At 43.0% G+C, this 12,674-nt stretch overlaps 1 protein-coding gene across 2 annotated transcripts; it reads left to right on the top strand.

Moving 5' to 3' along the window:
- The first annotated feature begins 5,256 nt into the window (after positions 1-5,256).
- Positions 5,257-12,403, top strand: LOC128400223 (C-type lectin domain family 4 member D-like). 2 transcript variants are annotated; one of them, XM_053362334.1, is made up of 6 exons: positions 5,257-5,449; positions 7,169-7,237; positions 8,107-8,216; positions 9,054-9,173; positions 10,771-10,897; positions 11,884-12,403. In XM_053362334.1, the coding sequence occupies exons 1-6, from the start codon at positions 5,383-5,385 to the stop codon at positions 11,949-11,951; spliced, it is 561 nt and encodes a 186-aa protein (XP_053218309.1). In that variant the 5' UTR covers positions 5,257-5,382; the 3' UTR covers positions 11,952-12,403. The 2 variants fall into 2 exon arrangements, with proteins under 2 accessions (XP_053218309.1, XP_053218310.1); XM_053362335.1 differs by having other exon boundaries at positions 10,771-10,910.
- Positions 12,404-12,674: the final 271 nt, after the last annotated feature.

Raw genomic sequence — 12,674 nt, 5'->3', positions numbered from 1 at the left:
CCGCTCATTCAAATCGGAAGAACTTTCCCACCCCCCTGGATGTCTTAAGGAACACGAGTGAAATTCCTCTAAGAACAGGAGGCTCGTCTGTGTCCCAGGATTGGTAGACTGAGGGATAGAGTGTGGTTAGAGTGTGGCGCTGATAATGCCAAGGTCATAGGTTTGATTCCCCTATGGGACACCTGCCTGCTCCTGCATTGTTGAGGTTTGTGGCAGATCAGGCATCCCCAACCTGCAGCCCTCCAGATGTTTTGGCCTACAACTCCCATGATCCCTAGCGAACAGGACCAGTGATCAGGGATGATGGGAATTGTAGTCCAAAACATCTGGAGGGCCACAGGTTGGGGATGCCTGTGCTAGATGGTCCTTGAGGTCCCTTCCAACTCTACAATTCTACGACAACGTGTTAGTGTTCATGTTGTATTTGTAAGCCGCTCTCTTATTTTTAATTTTTTTTTTAAGAGAAAGATTTTACTGAAGTAAATCAAACCAATAGAAATAACAGAAGATAGCGGACTTTGCAGGACTGGCAAAGCTGACAGGAAAAATCCGAAACCGGCAAGATCAAGCATTCCAAAAGGACTGGAGTAAATTTATACGATACCTGAAAGATTGTAAGCAATTGACATCACTGTGTTGTTGTTGTTTAGTCGTTTAGTCGTGTCCGACTCTTTGTGACCCCATGGACCAGAGCACGCCAGGCACTTCTGTCTTCCACCGCCTCCCGCAGTTTGGTCAGACTCATGTTTGTAGCTTGACATCACTAGCAGGGTTGTTTGAAGACTTGTAATGAGAAATTCTCTACCTTTCTATATTTATTTAAATTTTGAGTTATTTTCTAATGTGTGTAATTAGAATTGGAAAACGTACAAAATGCAATGATATAAAGGCTAATTTTGAAAGCCATGAGGCAGGAGGGAAAGAAGTTGACAGGCTCTAAAGAGCCAGGGATGCAAAGTGGAGTGTTATGATGTGAATGTATATTATAAAATGGAGTGTGTGTGTGTGTGTGTGTAAACACCTGAAAAAAGAGAAATAACAGAAATACAAAAAAGTGGCCAGCCCAGCTCAGAATTGCAGGTCTCTTGACTTTTGAGACACTTGGGAACCCTTGTTGTTTTTGCTGCCATAAACACACTGAGGGACACAGCCTTATTCTGCTTCTTAACGTTTCACTGAATATAAATTCAAAAGGGCTAGTTCTCATGTAGAAACTCGTCTTGTGATTGTGATTCTGCCTCACCTCCCAACCCATGCCTGACTTTCATGCTTGCCCTACCCTCGGACAGGAGAAAGAAAGGTGGTTTCTTGCCACTGCCTGACGTCCCATTAGCAAACATAAATAATTGCTCCTGCTCAGCACCTGCTTCCCGTTAGAAGGTCTAGAATGCAGGAACAAAGCCCGATAGCAAACATTTTTTTCCATTAGCAGATTTCATTATTTGCTTAGTTTTTTATACAGTCTTCCATGAGGTCAGGTCAGGTCAGGGTCAGATTTCCAAGCTGTTTTCAACCAAGAGAGACTTCGCTTTGCCAAGACCTTTCATCAAAGGCAGGTGTAGGGGACACCTTTGGCTTGATAGGTGCTGCTGTACTACAACTCCCATCAGCCCCAGCAAGCACGGCCAATGACCTGGAATGAGGGGAGTTGTGGCTCAGGAACATCTGGCAGGCCAAAGGTTTCTCACACACCCAATCAGAGGTCCTCCTTAGTGAAGGTGGGGAAATTGGGCACTGCCCCATCAACCTCAGTCTGTCCTCACCTCGCCCTGTCCTCCATCCTAACACTGAGGTCCAGCTCCAAGGGCCTTCTGGCAGTTCCCTCACTGTGAGAAGTGAGGTTACAAGGAACCAGGCAGGGGGCCTTCTTGGTAGTGGCGCCTGCCCTGTGGAACACCGTCCTGTCAGATGTCAAAGAAATAAACAACTATCTGACTTTTAGAAGACATCTGAAGGCAGCGCTGTATAGGAAAGTTTTTAATGTTTGATGTTTTATTATGTTTTTATTGTTATGTTGGAAGCCACCCAGAGTGGCTGGGGAAACCCAGACAGATGGGCAGGGTATAAATAATACATCATCATCATAATTTTATTTTATCAACCCCCCACCCCGGCTTTTCACAACATTGAGATCAGGAAAGGTGGACTTGGGCCAATTTATATCTATTATGCATTTGCTATGCTTATTTATCTATTTCATTCCATTTACGAATTGCAATAATAACCACTTTTTCTTTTTTAATAAGATGTTTAATCGAGATTTCCCCATAACGCAGTCAAATTGCATCTACAAAAGTACAAAACAAAGGAGAAAAGAAAGGGACAAGAGAAATAAAGTGAGGAAAGAGAAAGATAAAAGAAAGCAAAAGAAAAGAAACATTAGCAAAAAATACAAAAGGGGAACTTCTGATTTTCCACTCGCCGTTTACATAAAATAAGAAAATGTGATTATCTTAAACTTTCGGTCCACTTCGAGGGACTGCTATCTTCTGCCAATCTTAACACCCGAGTGGGTCCATCGGGAAGGAGAAGGTCCTTTAGATAGTTGGAAATGCATTTACAGAACAAGCATCATGCTTGATGTCCACAATCCATTCAGCTAGTTTATCCGCCGTGTTACCTGATACTGAGTGGAAGAGCAACAACAAAGGACCCCCGAAACTGGCCCAATTTCCCCATTTCTTTTAATGCTGCATGTCTGTATCAGTGGCATAGCAAACACAGCTGCTCCTAGTGTATAAATGCAACCCAGCAGAGAGGCTGTTCCCTGGAAAACCATCCAGCTACCGAGCGGAAGCATCTAACTTAGACCATCAGGTATACGGCATGCGTTTCAGGGTGGGGTGCCATGACCTTTTGTACCTATTTAAAGGACTTGGGATGTGGACTCAGGGACGGAGAATTATAAAGCGTCAAAATCGAGATGTGGGAAAATATGGGAATAACGAGGAGAGGCAGGGCTGAGATGTGGAGATATGCTTCAGAGATCCAGACCATGGGGAGCTCTGAAAAATAAATAGTTATAATTTGGAGTATAATTTGGTTTTTTATTTTAATTGGAGTATTACGATTGGATATATTAATTGCATGTTTTTTTATTGGAAAATCAATAAAAATGATTTTTTTAAAAAATTAAGGATTTGAGATGCAGGCCCATGACACAAAACTGCAGGTGCTAATTTTAATTTGCATGTAATGCGCTAACTGACACTTATAGATACCTTCAGGCAAATTCGTATGGTGGGTGACTAGAGGCCACATCCAAGCTTTACATTTAAAGCATTGTGATACAGTCATGGCTGTAGCCCCAAAGCATCCTGGGAACTGTAGTTTATTAAGGGTGCTGAGAGTTGCTAGGAGAACCCCCTACCTGCCTACAATTTTCAGAATTCTCTGGAAAAAGGGATAGATTAAACCACTATGAGAATTGTAGCTCTTTGAGGTCCTGAAACTGGAGTGTCCCTAATATTCTCTGTGAAATGTTGGAGGGTTTGCTAAACGGGCGAAATCCTTTCCCAACGTGGAGATGTAATTCTGGGCAAAAGCCTCGGCTCAGAACTGCACCAGATTCATTATTTTCTATTAACAGCTGTGCCCCAGGGCAGAAATTCAGAAGGTGAAGCATTCTTCAGTTGGCTGTGATGTACCGAGAGTGTCAGGCTAGGCTTAGGAAGACTTGCTTCAAATCCTTTTGTTAGACCTTTTCTTTGTTCCTTTATCTTGGAGCATCAGAAATCGCTTCAAAGAGTCAATCAGACAACAGTAAAATTATTTATTTTTGCCATGACAAAAAAGGTACAGACAAGGTTCATTGCCTGCCCGCCCTCTCTGGGCTTGCCAGCCCTTTTATACATTTGCAGAATAATACCACCTGATTTCTGGGAAATTGTATTTTTAGCAACTTCCTATGTCCTTATATGGGCTTGACCTTATATGGGCTTGCGTGCCCCCTTCTTCCTGCACCAGCCTCTCCACGCCATGAACCTCGACACGTGTTCAAATCTAAAACATGTGATTTATACTGATAGCAATAAAATGGGGCTTTGTCTCCTGCATTACCCTCCTTGTCTTCAGTCTTTCCCCCGTCTGGGGCCAGAATAACACATATTCAACCTTGCTCTTATCTTCCACCGCCTAAGCCTAGACATTCCAAAGAGACCCATTTGCAATGTAACATTTAAGCAAGAAAAGGCCTTGTTCTTCTGGCTGGTGAAAAACCTTTGGAAAAACCTCATCTTAAACAGGTTTTTTTTGGGAGGGATCATATAGAGAACAATATTCTAATGGCCCCCTTCACTTTCTGAACCATAAATAGCCTTGGGCAACTTACCCATCCTTTTCTTTTCCATCATAAGCGACCACATAAGGTTGTTGTGAAGAAGTGGACAGGTTCCTTGTCCCCAGCTCCTTCAAGGAAGAGCAGGGTGGTTGTTGTTGTTTTTCAAAAAAAAATTGGTTTTCACATTTATCACAAAGAAAAAAGAAAAGCATTACAAGACATAGAACAAAGAAAAAAAGACATAAAAAAGAGTTAATACTTCAAATCCCTAATTTCATTACATTAATAACTGACTTCCTCAAATCCCCTCTAACTGAATTTCATTATGACACCTGTTTAACAGTTCTCCAAATTCATATTTCCAATAATATTAACTCCTTTCATTTACTGACCTCTTCTCCTTTATTACTATTCTATCCTTAATATTTACTACCACATATTCTTATTCTACCCCTAAGCCTAACAATTTCTTCCAAGAATTGTCTGTTTATCTTATATTACTATTCTTATTCTACCCCTAACTCTAATAAATGTTTTGAAATGAAATAAATAAGCAATGGGTTTCTGCTTATTATCACACAGTTCTTCAAGGCAGATCAGCCCAGTCACACTTAAAAACAAAACAAAAACCATTTACACTAGCACTAGCTCTTATGGTGGCATAAGGGGGGGGTAGTTTTCTCAGCTGGGGGACCCTGCAGTAAACCTCACCTCAACTTAGGTCACAATGTGCACCATACATTATTTAATGTTTGATGTATTATAGTATTTTAATATTTTGTTGGATGCCGCCCAGAGTGGCTGGGGAAGCCCAGCCAGATGGGCGGGATATAAATAAATTATTATTATTATTATTAATAATAATAATAATAATACTTATCAGACATTTATACCACTTTTACAGACACGGCTTCCCCAAAATAATTCTGGGGACTGGAGTTTGCCCCTCACAGCTACAACTCCCAGCATCCCACTCGGTATTTTGGGGGACAATGTGCTTTAAATGAGAGGGGTTGGGGTTTGTTTGAAAGTAGTTTTGCCTATTTCAGCACCGTTTGCCTCCGTAGCAGAGCTTCCACGTTCCTGAATCCTCCTCATCAGAGATGGCGGCTCGGCCTGCCCAAGTTCTCTTTCCCATCGCTCTGGTGATTGCAGGCACCGTGGTGGCAGGTAAGGCTATCGGGAAAAGACAGGCAGAGATGGCTCCGGGGTTGTTTTTCGGGATGGGGGTGGTAGGCAAAGCATCCTCTGTTGTGCCCCACTCCTCAGTTGCTAGTCCTTGGTGAGCTTGCCTCATATTATTTATGATAATAATAAAATAAGAATAATAATGAAATAAGAAGTTTGGTGATGACGAGATACCATATTGCGTATGTCAGAGGCTCAGGAGCAGAAGAGCAGGGGAGAGAGCAAATAGAGAGCGGAAGAGAGGAATCAGAGGGGAGCGTAGGGGAATATGACAGTGACCCGAGAGATTCCATGAGCTTCTCCAGCGAATCAGAAGATTCCCAGAAGGGGGCGCCTATGGTAAGGGCGAGGGGGGTCCCAGGGGGGACGCTCCATAAACAAGGGACCAGAGGGGACTCCCAAGGGAGCAGCGGAGGATCAGGACCAGCTCCCCCACCAGAGCACAGTGGGGGGGAAGAGTCACATGAGTCAGGACCAGCTTCTCCTCCAGCGGGGAGAGAAGATGAGTCAGGGGTAACCACGCCCCCATCGGGAAGTGGGGAAACGGAGGGAAGGCCAGGTCCAGCTGGCCTCCCCGAAAGAGGGAGCAGTGACACAAGTGTAACGGTCAGAAGGAAAGTGGGAGGCTGCGCGCGCGCGCCAAGTTCAAATGTGGAGGAGCGCGGGACAGCAGAAAACCCGGATTGGGAGCCAGGTCCTAAAGCCCGAAGGAGGGAGGGGGAAGAGTCAGGGGACTCAGCGTCAGAGGAGTCTAGGAGGGCTGAGACTCTGACTAGCAGGAGGACCCAGAGAAGGAAGGAACAGAGGAAGAGGTGGAGTAAGGCTAGAATCTTAAACTGGTGTCAGGGGGGAGGAGATTCAGATGGAACTTCGACGGTCTAAGGTATAGACGTAGCGTTGCGCGCTGCGCGTCTGGAAATGAAACTGAACTTCAATAAAGACTTTTTTACTTGAGGAAGAAGCAGCGTTGGTCTTGTGTGAGCTGGGACCTTGGGCAGCGCTGACAGCGTACTTTAAAATGAGAGTTAAATCTCTTCTTTATCCTTGTGGGTTAATGGCTGTGGGTTGTATCCAACTAAGTCCGACTTGGAGTCGAGCACCGAAATTCATGCACCTGGCAGCCATGCCCACCAGTTTTAATAATAATAATAATAATAATAATAAATTTATACCCCGCCCATCTGGCTGAGTTTCCCCAGCCACTCTGGGCGGCTGCCAATCAAGTGTTAAAAACATTACAGCGTTAAATATTAAAAACTTCCCTGAACAGGGCTGCCTTCAGATGTCTTTTAAAGATAGGATAGCTGCTTATTTCCTTCACATCTGAAGGGAGTGTGTTCCACAGGGTGGGCCCTCTGTCTGGTTCCCTGTAACCTTACTTCTCGCAATGAGGGAACCGCCAGAAGGCCCTCGGCGCTGGATCTCAGTGTCTGGGCTGAACGATGGGGGTGGAGACGCTCTTTAATGGGTTGTATTCAATTAAATCTGACTCAGAGGAGACTCATAGAAAACCTAAGTTAGTCATGTCTGTTAACTTCAGTGGGTCAACTCTGAGTAGGACTAGTATTGCATGCCACCAAGTGGGCTTTCTCTGAATAGGGCAAACAGTAGATACAACCCAATATGTTACTCTTCTTCTTTCTGCATGCTTTTAAAAAAAATTACTATAACAAAAAAAGAAAATAGATGTTTTCTGCTAAGGTTCTGGAGACTCCATGGAAACACTTGAGAACAGTGGTGAAGGCGACGACAGATCTACAGAGAGGACAGGTCTGTGTGTATCATTTTGCTGTGAGTCAATAAGTCGTTAGGGCCAGAATTGAGGGTTAGCGTGGTCATGCATCTGCCCAGGGTCCATATACAATGGTACCTTGGTTCTCGAACATAATCCATTCCGGAAGTCCGTTCAACTTCTGAAACGTTCAAAAACCAAGACACGGCTTCCAATTGGCGCAGGTACCCTGGAAACCATAGCCGACAACTGCATCAGACGTTTAGCTTCTGGAAAGCATTCAAAAACTGGAACACTTACTTCCGGATTTTTGGTGTTTGGGAGCCGAAATATTCGAGAACCAAGGTTCCACTGTACTCTGGATGAATAAGCTCATCTGATCATCGCCTCACTTTCTTAGTTCCCATGGAGGGAGACTCACCACCAGAAAGACATCAGCTGTCAAAAGTCATTTGTCATCTGCCTGCCTGCCTGCCTGTCATCTATCTTTCCTTCTATCTATCATCTATCTATCTATCTATCTATCTATCATCTATCTATCTATCTATCTATCTATCTATCTATCATCTATCTATCTATCTATCTATCTATCTATCTATCTATCTATCATCTATCTATCTATCATCTATCTATCTCTATCTCTTTTCCACCCTTTTAAAAGATCCCTCAAGGAAGAAATTTGCATAAATTCACCCCCTGAAATGAGTGGTGCTGAGTTAACCCACGGGTCAATCTAGCCCAGTGCTGTCTGCACTGACTGGCAGAAGCTCTCCAGGGCTTTCAGACAGCGGAAATTCCCATCCCTACCTGGAGATGCTGGGGACTGAACCTGGGACTTTCTGCATGCAAAGCAGATGTTCTGCCCTTGCCCTGTCCTCTCATAGAAAACTGCTTCCTTCCTTTCCAGGACTCGTTTGTCCTTGCACTCAGGGATGCTGTGCCAATGCCTGGTTTCAATACAAAGATGCTTGTTACCTACCAGTCACAGGCGACACTCACGACTGGAGTACAGTTAAGGTACATTGTGTGTGTGTGTGTGTGTGTGTGTGTGTGTGTGTGTGTGTAAGAATCTTCAAACACCAGTGGATAGATTAGGAGATCTAAACATATGTGATCCTAACTTTTTGTGGATGGGATATTTTAATCCTGCCTTTTAAAAATGTGGACATGTTTTAGATTTTTCTTTGCTTTGTTTTGTGATTATTTTAATGTTTGCATTTGCAAGAAAACTAATAAGTTGTTGTTATTGATGATAATAATAATAATAATAATAATGGATTAACAAATCTGTCAGTTTCACTTTCTATAAGTTTATCATTTTCTCAGGCACAGTCATCCACATTTTTGTATCAATTTGTGTTACTTTTTAAAAATGAATGAAAGCTCATTAAAATCCTCATGAAAATTCATCAGCACCGTAGTGCAAATTTCTCCTAATATTTATTTTTTTATTTTATTTGGTGAATTTATATACTCCCCTATACCCGGAGGTCTCAGGGCAGTTCACAGAACAAAATCAAAATATAAAAACACCTTTTTGTATGCAATTTTGCCTGAAATACACATTTTTGTTAGGTATTTTTGTGCATCTAATGGATTTTATGTTATTTTTCACCAACAGATGCATTCTTATGCACGCTTTCTCCTAATGTGTGGATTTCCCCCTATTATTTCCATTAAACATTACAAACAACAAATATAACCACACAAAGGTAATACATATGGACCTTTGTACAGATTATTTAGTTAGAGAAACCACACCACAAGATTAAAAAACTGTGACTTTTTAAAGTTTTTCATGCTCTGGAAAGAGACTGCAGTCCAACCAATGCTACTCTTCTTATTTCATATCAGGAGAACTGTGAGAGATTCGGTACCCATCTAGCCTCTGTTCATAGCGATGATGAGCAAAGCTTCATCTTTCACGTGATGGGGCAACGGACGCGTTACTGGATTGGCGCAGAGGGAACTGATGTAAGAACAAGGGAGTGGGCGGGATCCACTGTTAGTATTGCTCACATCCACAGCTTATTACACCACGGGAAGTGCTGGTGGCACTTTACTTGTCTCAGCATTGAGGGAAGTCAGTTTTGACTTTGGCCAACACATCTGGTGGTGGTGGTTGTGGTAGGTGAAGCATCTTTTGGTGGGCACCCGATTGGGAAAGAATGAAAAAATGCATCAAAGGTTTTCTTCAGGTCAGTTGTCTACTTGGGGCAGAGGAGCGGGGAAATTTCAAAAGCTCTTCAAAAAGGCATATATAGATAACTTCCTGTACAGTGGTACCTCGGGTTACAGGCTTCAGGTTACAGTCTCCTCTAACCCAGAAATAGTACCTTGGGTTAAGAATTTTGCTTCAGGATGAGAACAGAAATCGCACGGCAGCAGCGGGAGGCCCCGTTAGCTAAAGTGGTACCTCAGGTTAAGAACAGTTTCAGGTTAAGAACAGACCTCCAGAATGAATTAAGTTCTTAACCCGAGGTACCACTGTATATGACATTGATGTTCCCACCTTACTTCTCGTGACTTTAAAGAGTTCAATATTCCATGTGTCTATTCTAGAGTAATTATTATTTTTAAAAAAATATTTATGAATTTCAATTTTATATATCTCAATAATTTTACAATCATTTCAAAACTCGACTTACTTCCCCCTCTTTTGTGGTTCCTTAAATTTGTTTTTTATATTTTCTGCATAGTCCAAATTAACTTAATCATTTATTCATCTCCTTTAAATGTATACGCTTATAAAACTGTAGGTCATTATAATAATCTTGCCAATGTTTTTATCTGTTTACAGTTTATTTGTAAATATTTGATAGACCATTTCCATTCTTTTATAAAAAGTTTGTTATATTGATTTCTTATTTTTCTGGTAAGTTTCACCATCTTTGCGTATTCCGTAAGATTTTGTATTCATTCTTCTTTCGTCAGGACTTCTTCTTCTTTCCATTTTTGGGAAAACAACATTCTTGCCACTGCAGTTGCATATTCTAGAGTAATTCCAACTGAATTCGACGGGACACTGCCAGGAAAAGGAGTAAAGGGTTGACGTGTGAGGCTCAATTACCTGGGAGTAAGCTCGATTGAACGCAGGTCGGACGCAGGTGGCGCTGTGAGTTAAATCACAGAGCCTAGGGTTTGCCGATCAGAAGGTCGGCGATTCGAATCCCCACGACAGAGTGAGCTCCTGTTGCTCAGTCCCTGCTCCTGCCAACCTAGCAGTTCGAAAACACGTCAAAGTGCAAGTAGATAAATAGGTACCACTCCGGTGGGAAGATAAACGGCATTTCCATGCACTGCTCTGGTTCGCCAGGCTTAGTCATGCTGGCCACATGACCCAGAAGCTGTACGCTGGCTCCCTCGGCCAATAAAGCGAGATGAGCGCCGCATTCCCAGAGTCGGCCACGACTGGACCTAATGGTCAGGGGTCCCTTTACCTTTACCTTTAAGTTTGATTGAACTGAACGGGTCTTACCTCTGTAGATATAGGAGTGTTTCATGACTTTCTCAAGCAGTGGCCTCTCCTGGTTCATAATGCTAATTCTTCTTTTCACTGTTTGTTCTGTAGGATCCAGCAGCGCCCTGGAGATGGACCGATAACTCCACGTGGCGGTATGAGAAATTTGGACAGCCTTTAAGACCGAGCAACCCTCCGATACCCATGGCACTGGCAGTCAACAGATCAAAAGATAAAGGTTCGGGGCAGGGGTAGGCATAGCCGGGTACACACCTTGAGTGTACTCAGCACATATCAGCCAACCAACTTCTACTGTTGCATGGAAATAATTGAAATTGATGGTGGAGAGATAGATTGACCTTTGAAGCAGAACAGAGGTGAGGTTTGCCTCTGTACGATTCTTGTGCTATGTATTTATTGCAGTTCTTTGTACTGCCCCTCAGCACAAGAGTTGCACGGTGATGTACCACAAAATAAAATGCAACACAGTGCACTGCCGAAATGGACCTAGAAAGCCGCCTTAAACTGAGTTTAAGTTTAAGTACGTTTCCGAGCACAATTCAAAGTGTTGGTGCTGACCTTTAAAGCCCTAAATGGCCTCGGCCCAGTATACCTGAAGGAGCGTCTCCACCCCCTTCATTCAGCCCGGACACTGAGATCCAGCGCCGAGGGCCTTCTGGCGGTTCCCTCCCTGCGAGAAGTGAGGTTGAAGGGAACCAGACAGAGGGCCTTCTTGGTAGTGGCGCCCGCCCTGTGGAACGCCCTCCCATCATATGTCAAGGAAGTAAGCCACTATCTGACTTTTAGAAGACATCTGAAGGCAGCCCTGTTTAGGGAAGTTTTTAATGTTTGAAGTTTTGTTCTGTTTTTAGTGTTTTGTTGGGAGCCACCCAGAGTGGCTGGGGAAACCCAGCCAGATGGACGGAGTATAAATAATAAAATTATTAGTATTATGAGTGGGGCTCAGCACTGTCTGCACTGACCGGTAGTGACTCTCTAGGGCTCCAGGCGGGAGTGTTTCCCAGCCCTATCTGGTGATGCTGAGGATTGCGCCTGGGGCCTTGTGCATGCAGAGAAGATGCTCAGCCACTGAGATACTGGAAATCAGGGTTGGATAACCTCTGGCCCACAGGTCAAACTTGACCCCTCCCCACACCTGATGTCATATATGCTGCTACTCAGATTTCTTGGTCCCCCTTTTCAGCTGCCTCATCTTTCTTTTAGGTATCTACTGGATCGATGAACCTAAGAGTAATCAACACATGTACGTCTGCAAATACCTTCTGTATTGAGGATGCACCCCAGGGCTAAAGGAGAATTGCATCTGGTTTTAAGAAGCTATTGTGTGCCTTTGCTTAGCGACTATTATTCCGGTAGCTGAAATGGTTCTGGAGCAGATGGATGTCCAAACAATGGCTCTCAGATCATAGTCAACTGAATAGTGAACTTTTGAGTTTCACAGAGTTAGGAAAATGCTTCTGACCCATAGAGAATTTTTGACTTCAGACGTGTGATACCCCACTTCCATTCTGAAGTGAAACAGTCCAGCGATGAGTGTACTGTGTGCCTCCTTTGAATACTGGTTGTGAGAATGTTACATCTGTCGATGTGGCAAGGGAAAATCCAGGAAATTAAATGGGAAGCAGCTACACTATTTATTTCTCATTTGCAGAATGGGCTGAAAATGTACATGCATGTTTTCTGAAATGATATGGAGCAAATATTAAAAACAGGGTACGGCTGAGCAGCTTGACTGTTTTACTAAATTTATCTCTCATACTTAAAAAAAAAAGTCTGAAGGGGCTAACCAAAATAATAAATCGCACAATATTTTTTTTTAATCACACAAAACTATGACATCACAACCAACAAAATGAAATCCAGATTAAACTCCCCAAAAACTTGATAATCACAACAGTAATGATCAAACAATACAAAATGTTAAAACACAAAAAATAAATATTTGTACCTGTTGCAAAAGACAGGCATTTAGGTGCCAGAGGACAGAACTAGCG

The sequence above is a fragment of the Podarcis raffonei genome, chromosome 13 (assembly GCF_027172205.1).
Source record: "Podarcis raffonei isolate rPodRaf1 chromosome 13, rPodRaf1.pri, whole genome shotgun sequence".
NCBI lineage: Eukaryota > Metazoa > Chordata > Lepidosauria > Squamata > Lacertidae > Podarcis > Podarcis raffonei.
Note: the sequence above shows the minus strand (reverse complement) of the source record. Positions and strands in the feature narration are given on the sequence as shown.

Bases quoted from the DNA above. Each gene is read 5' to 3' on its own strand.
- LOC128400223 (XM_053362334.1), top strand. From the start codon at position 5,383: ATGGCGGCTCGGCCTGCCCAAGTTCTCTTTCCCATCGCTCTGGTGATT. The intron at 5,450-7,168 runs GTAAGGCTATCG...TTTTCTGCTAAG, and splicing joins TGCAGGCACCGTGGTGGCAG to GTTCTGGAGACTCCATGGAA. The intron at 8,217-9,053 runs GTACATTGTGTG...ATTTCATATCAG, and splicing joins ACGACTGGAGTACAGTTAAG to GAGAACTGTGAGAGATTCGG.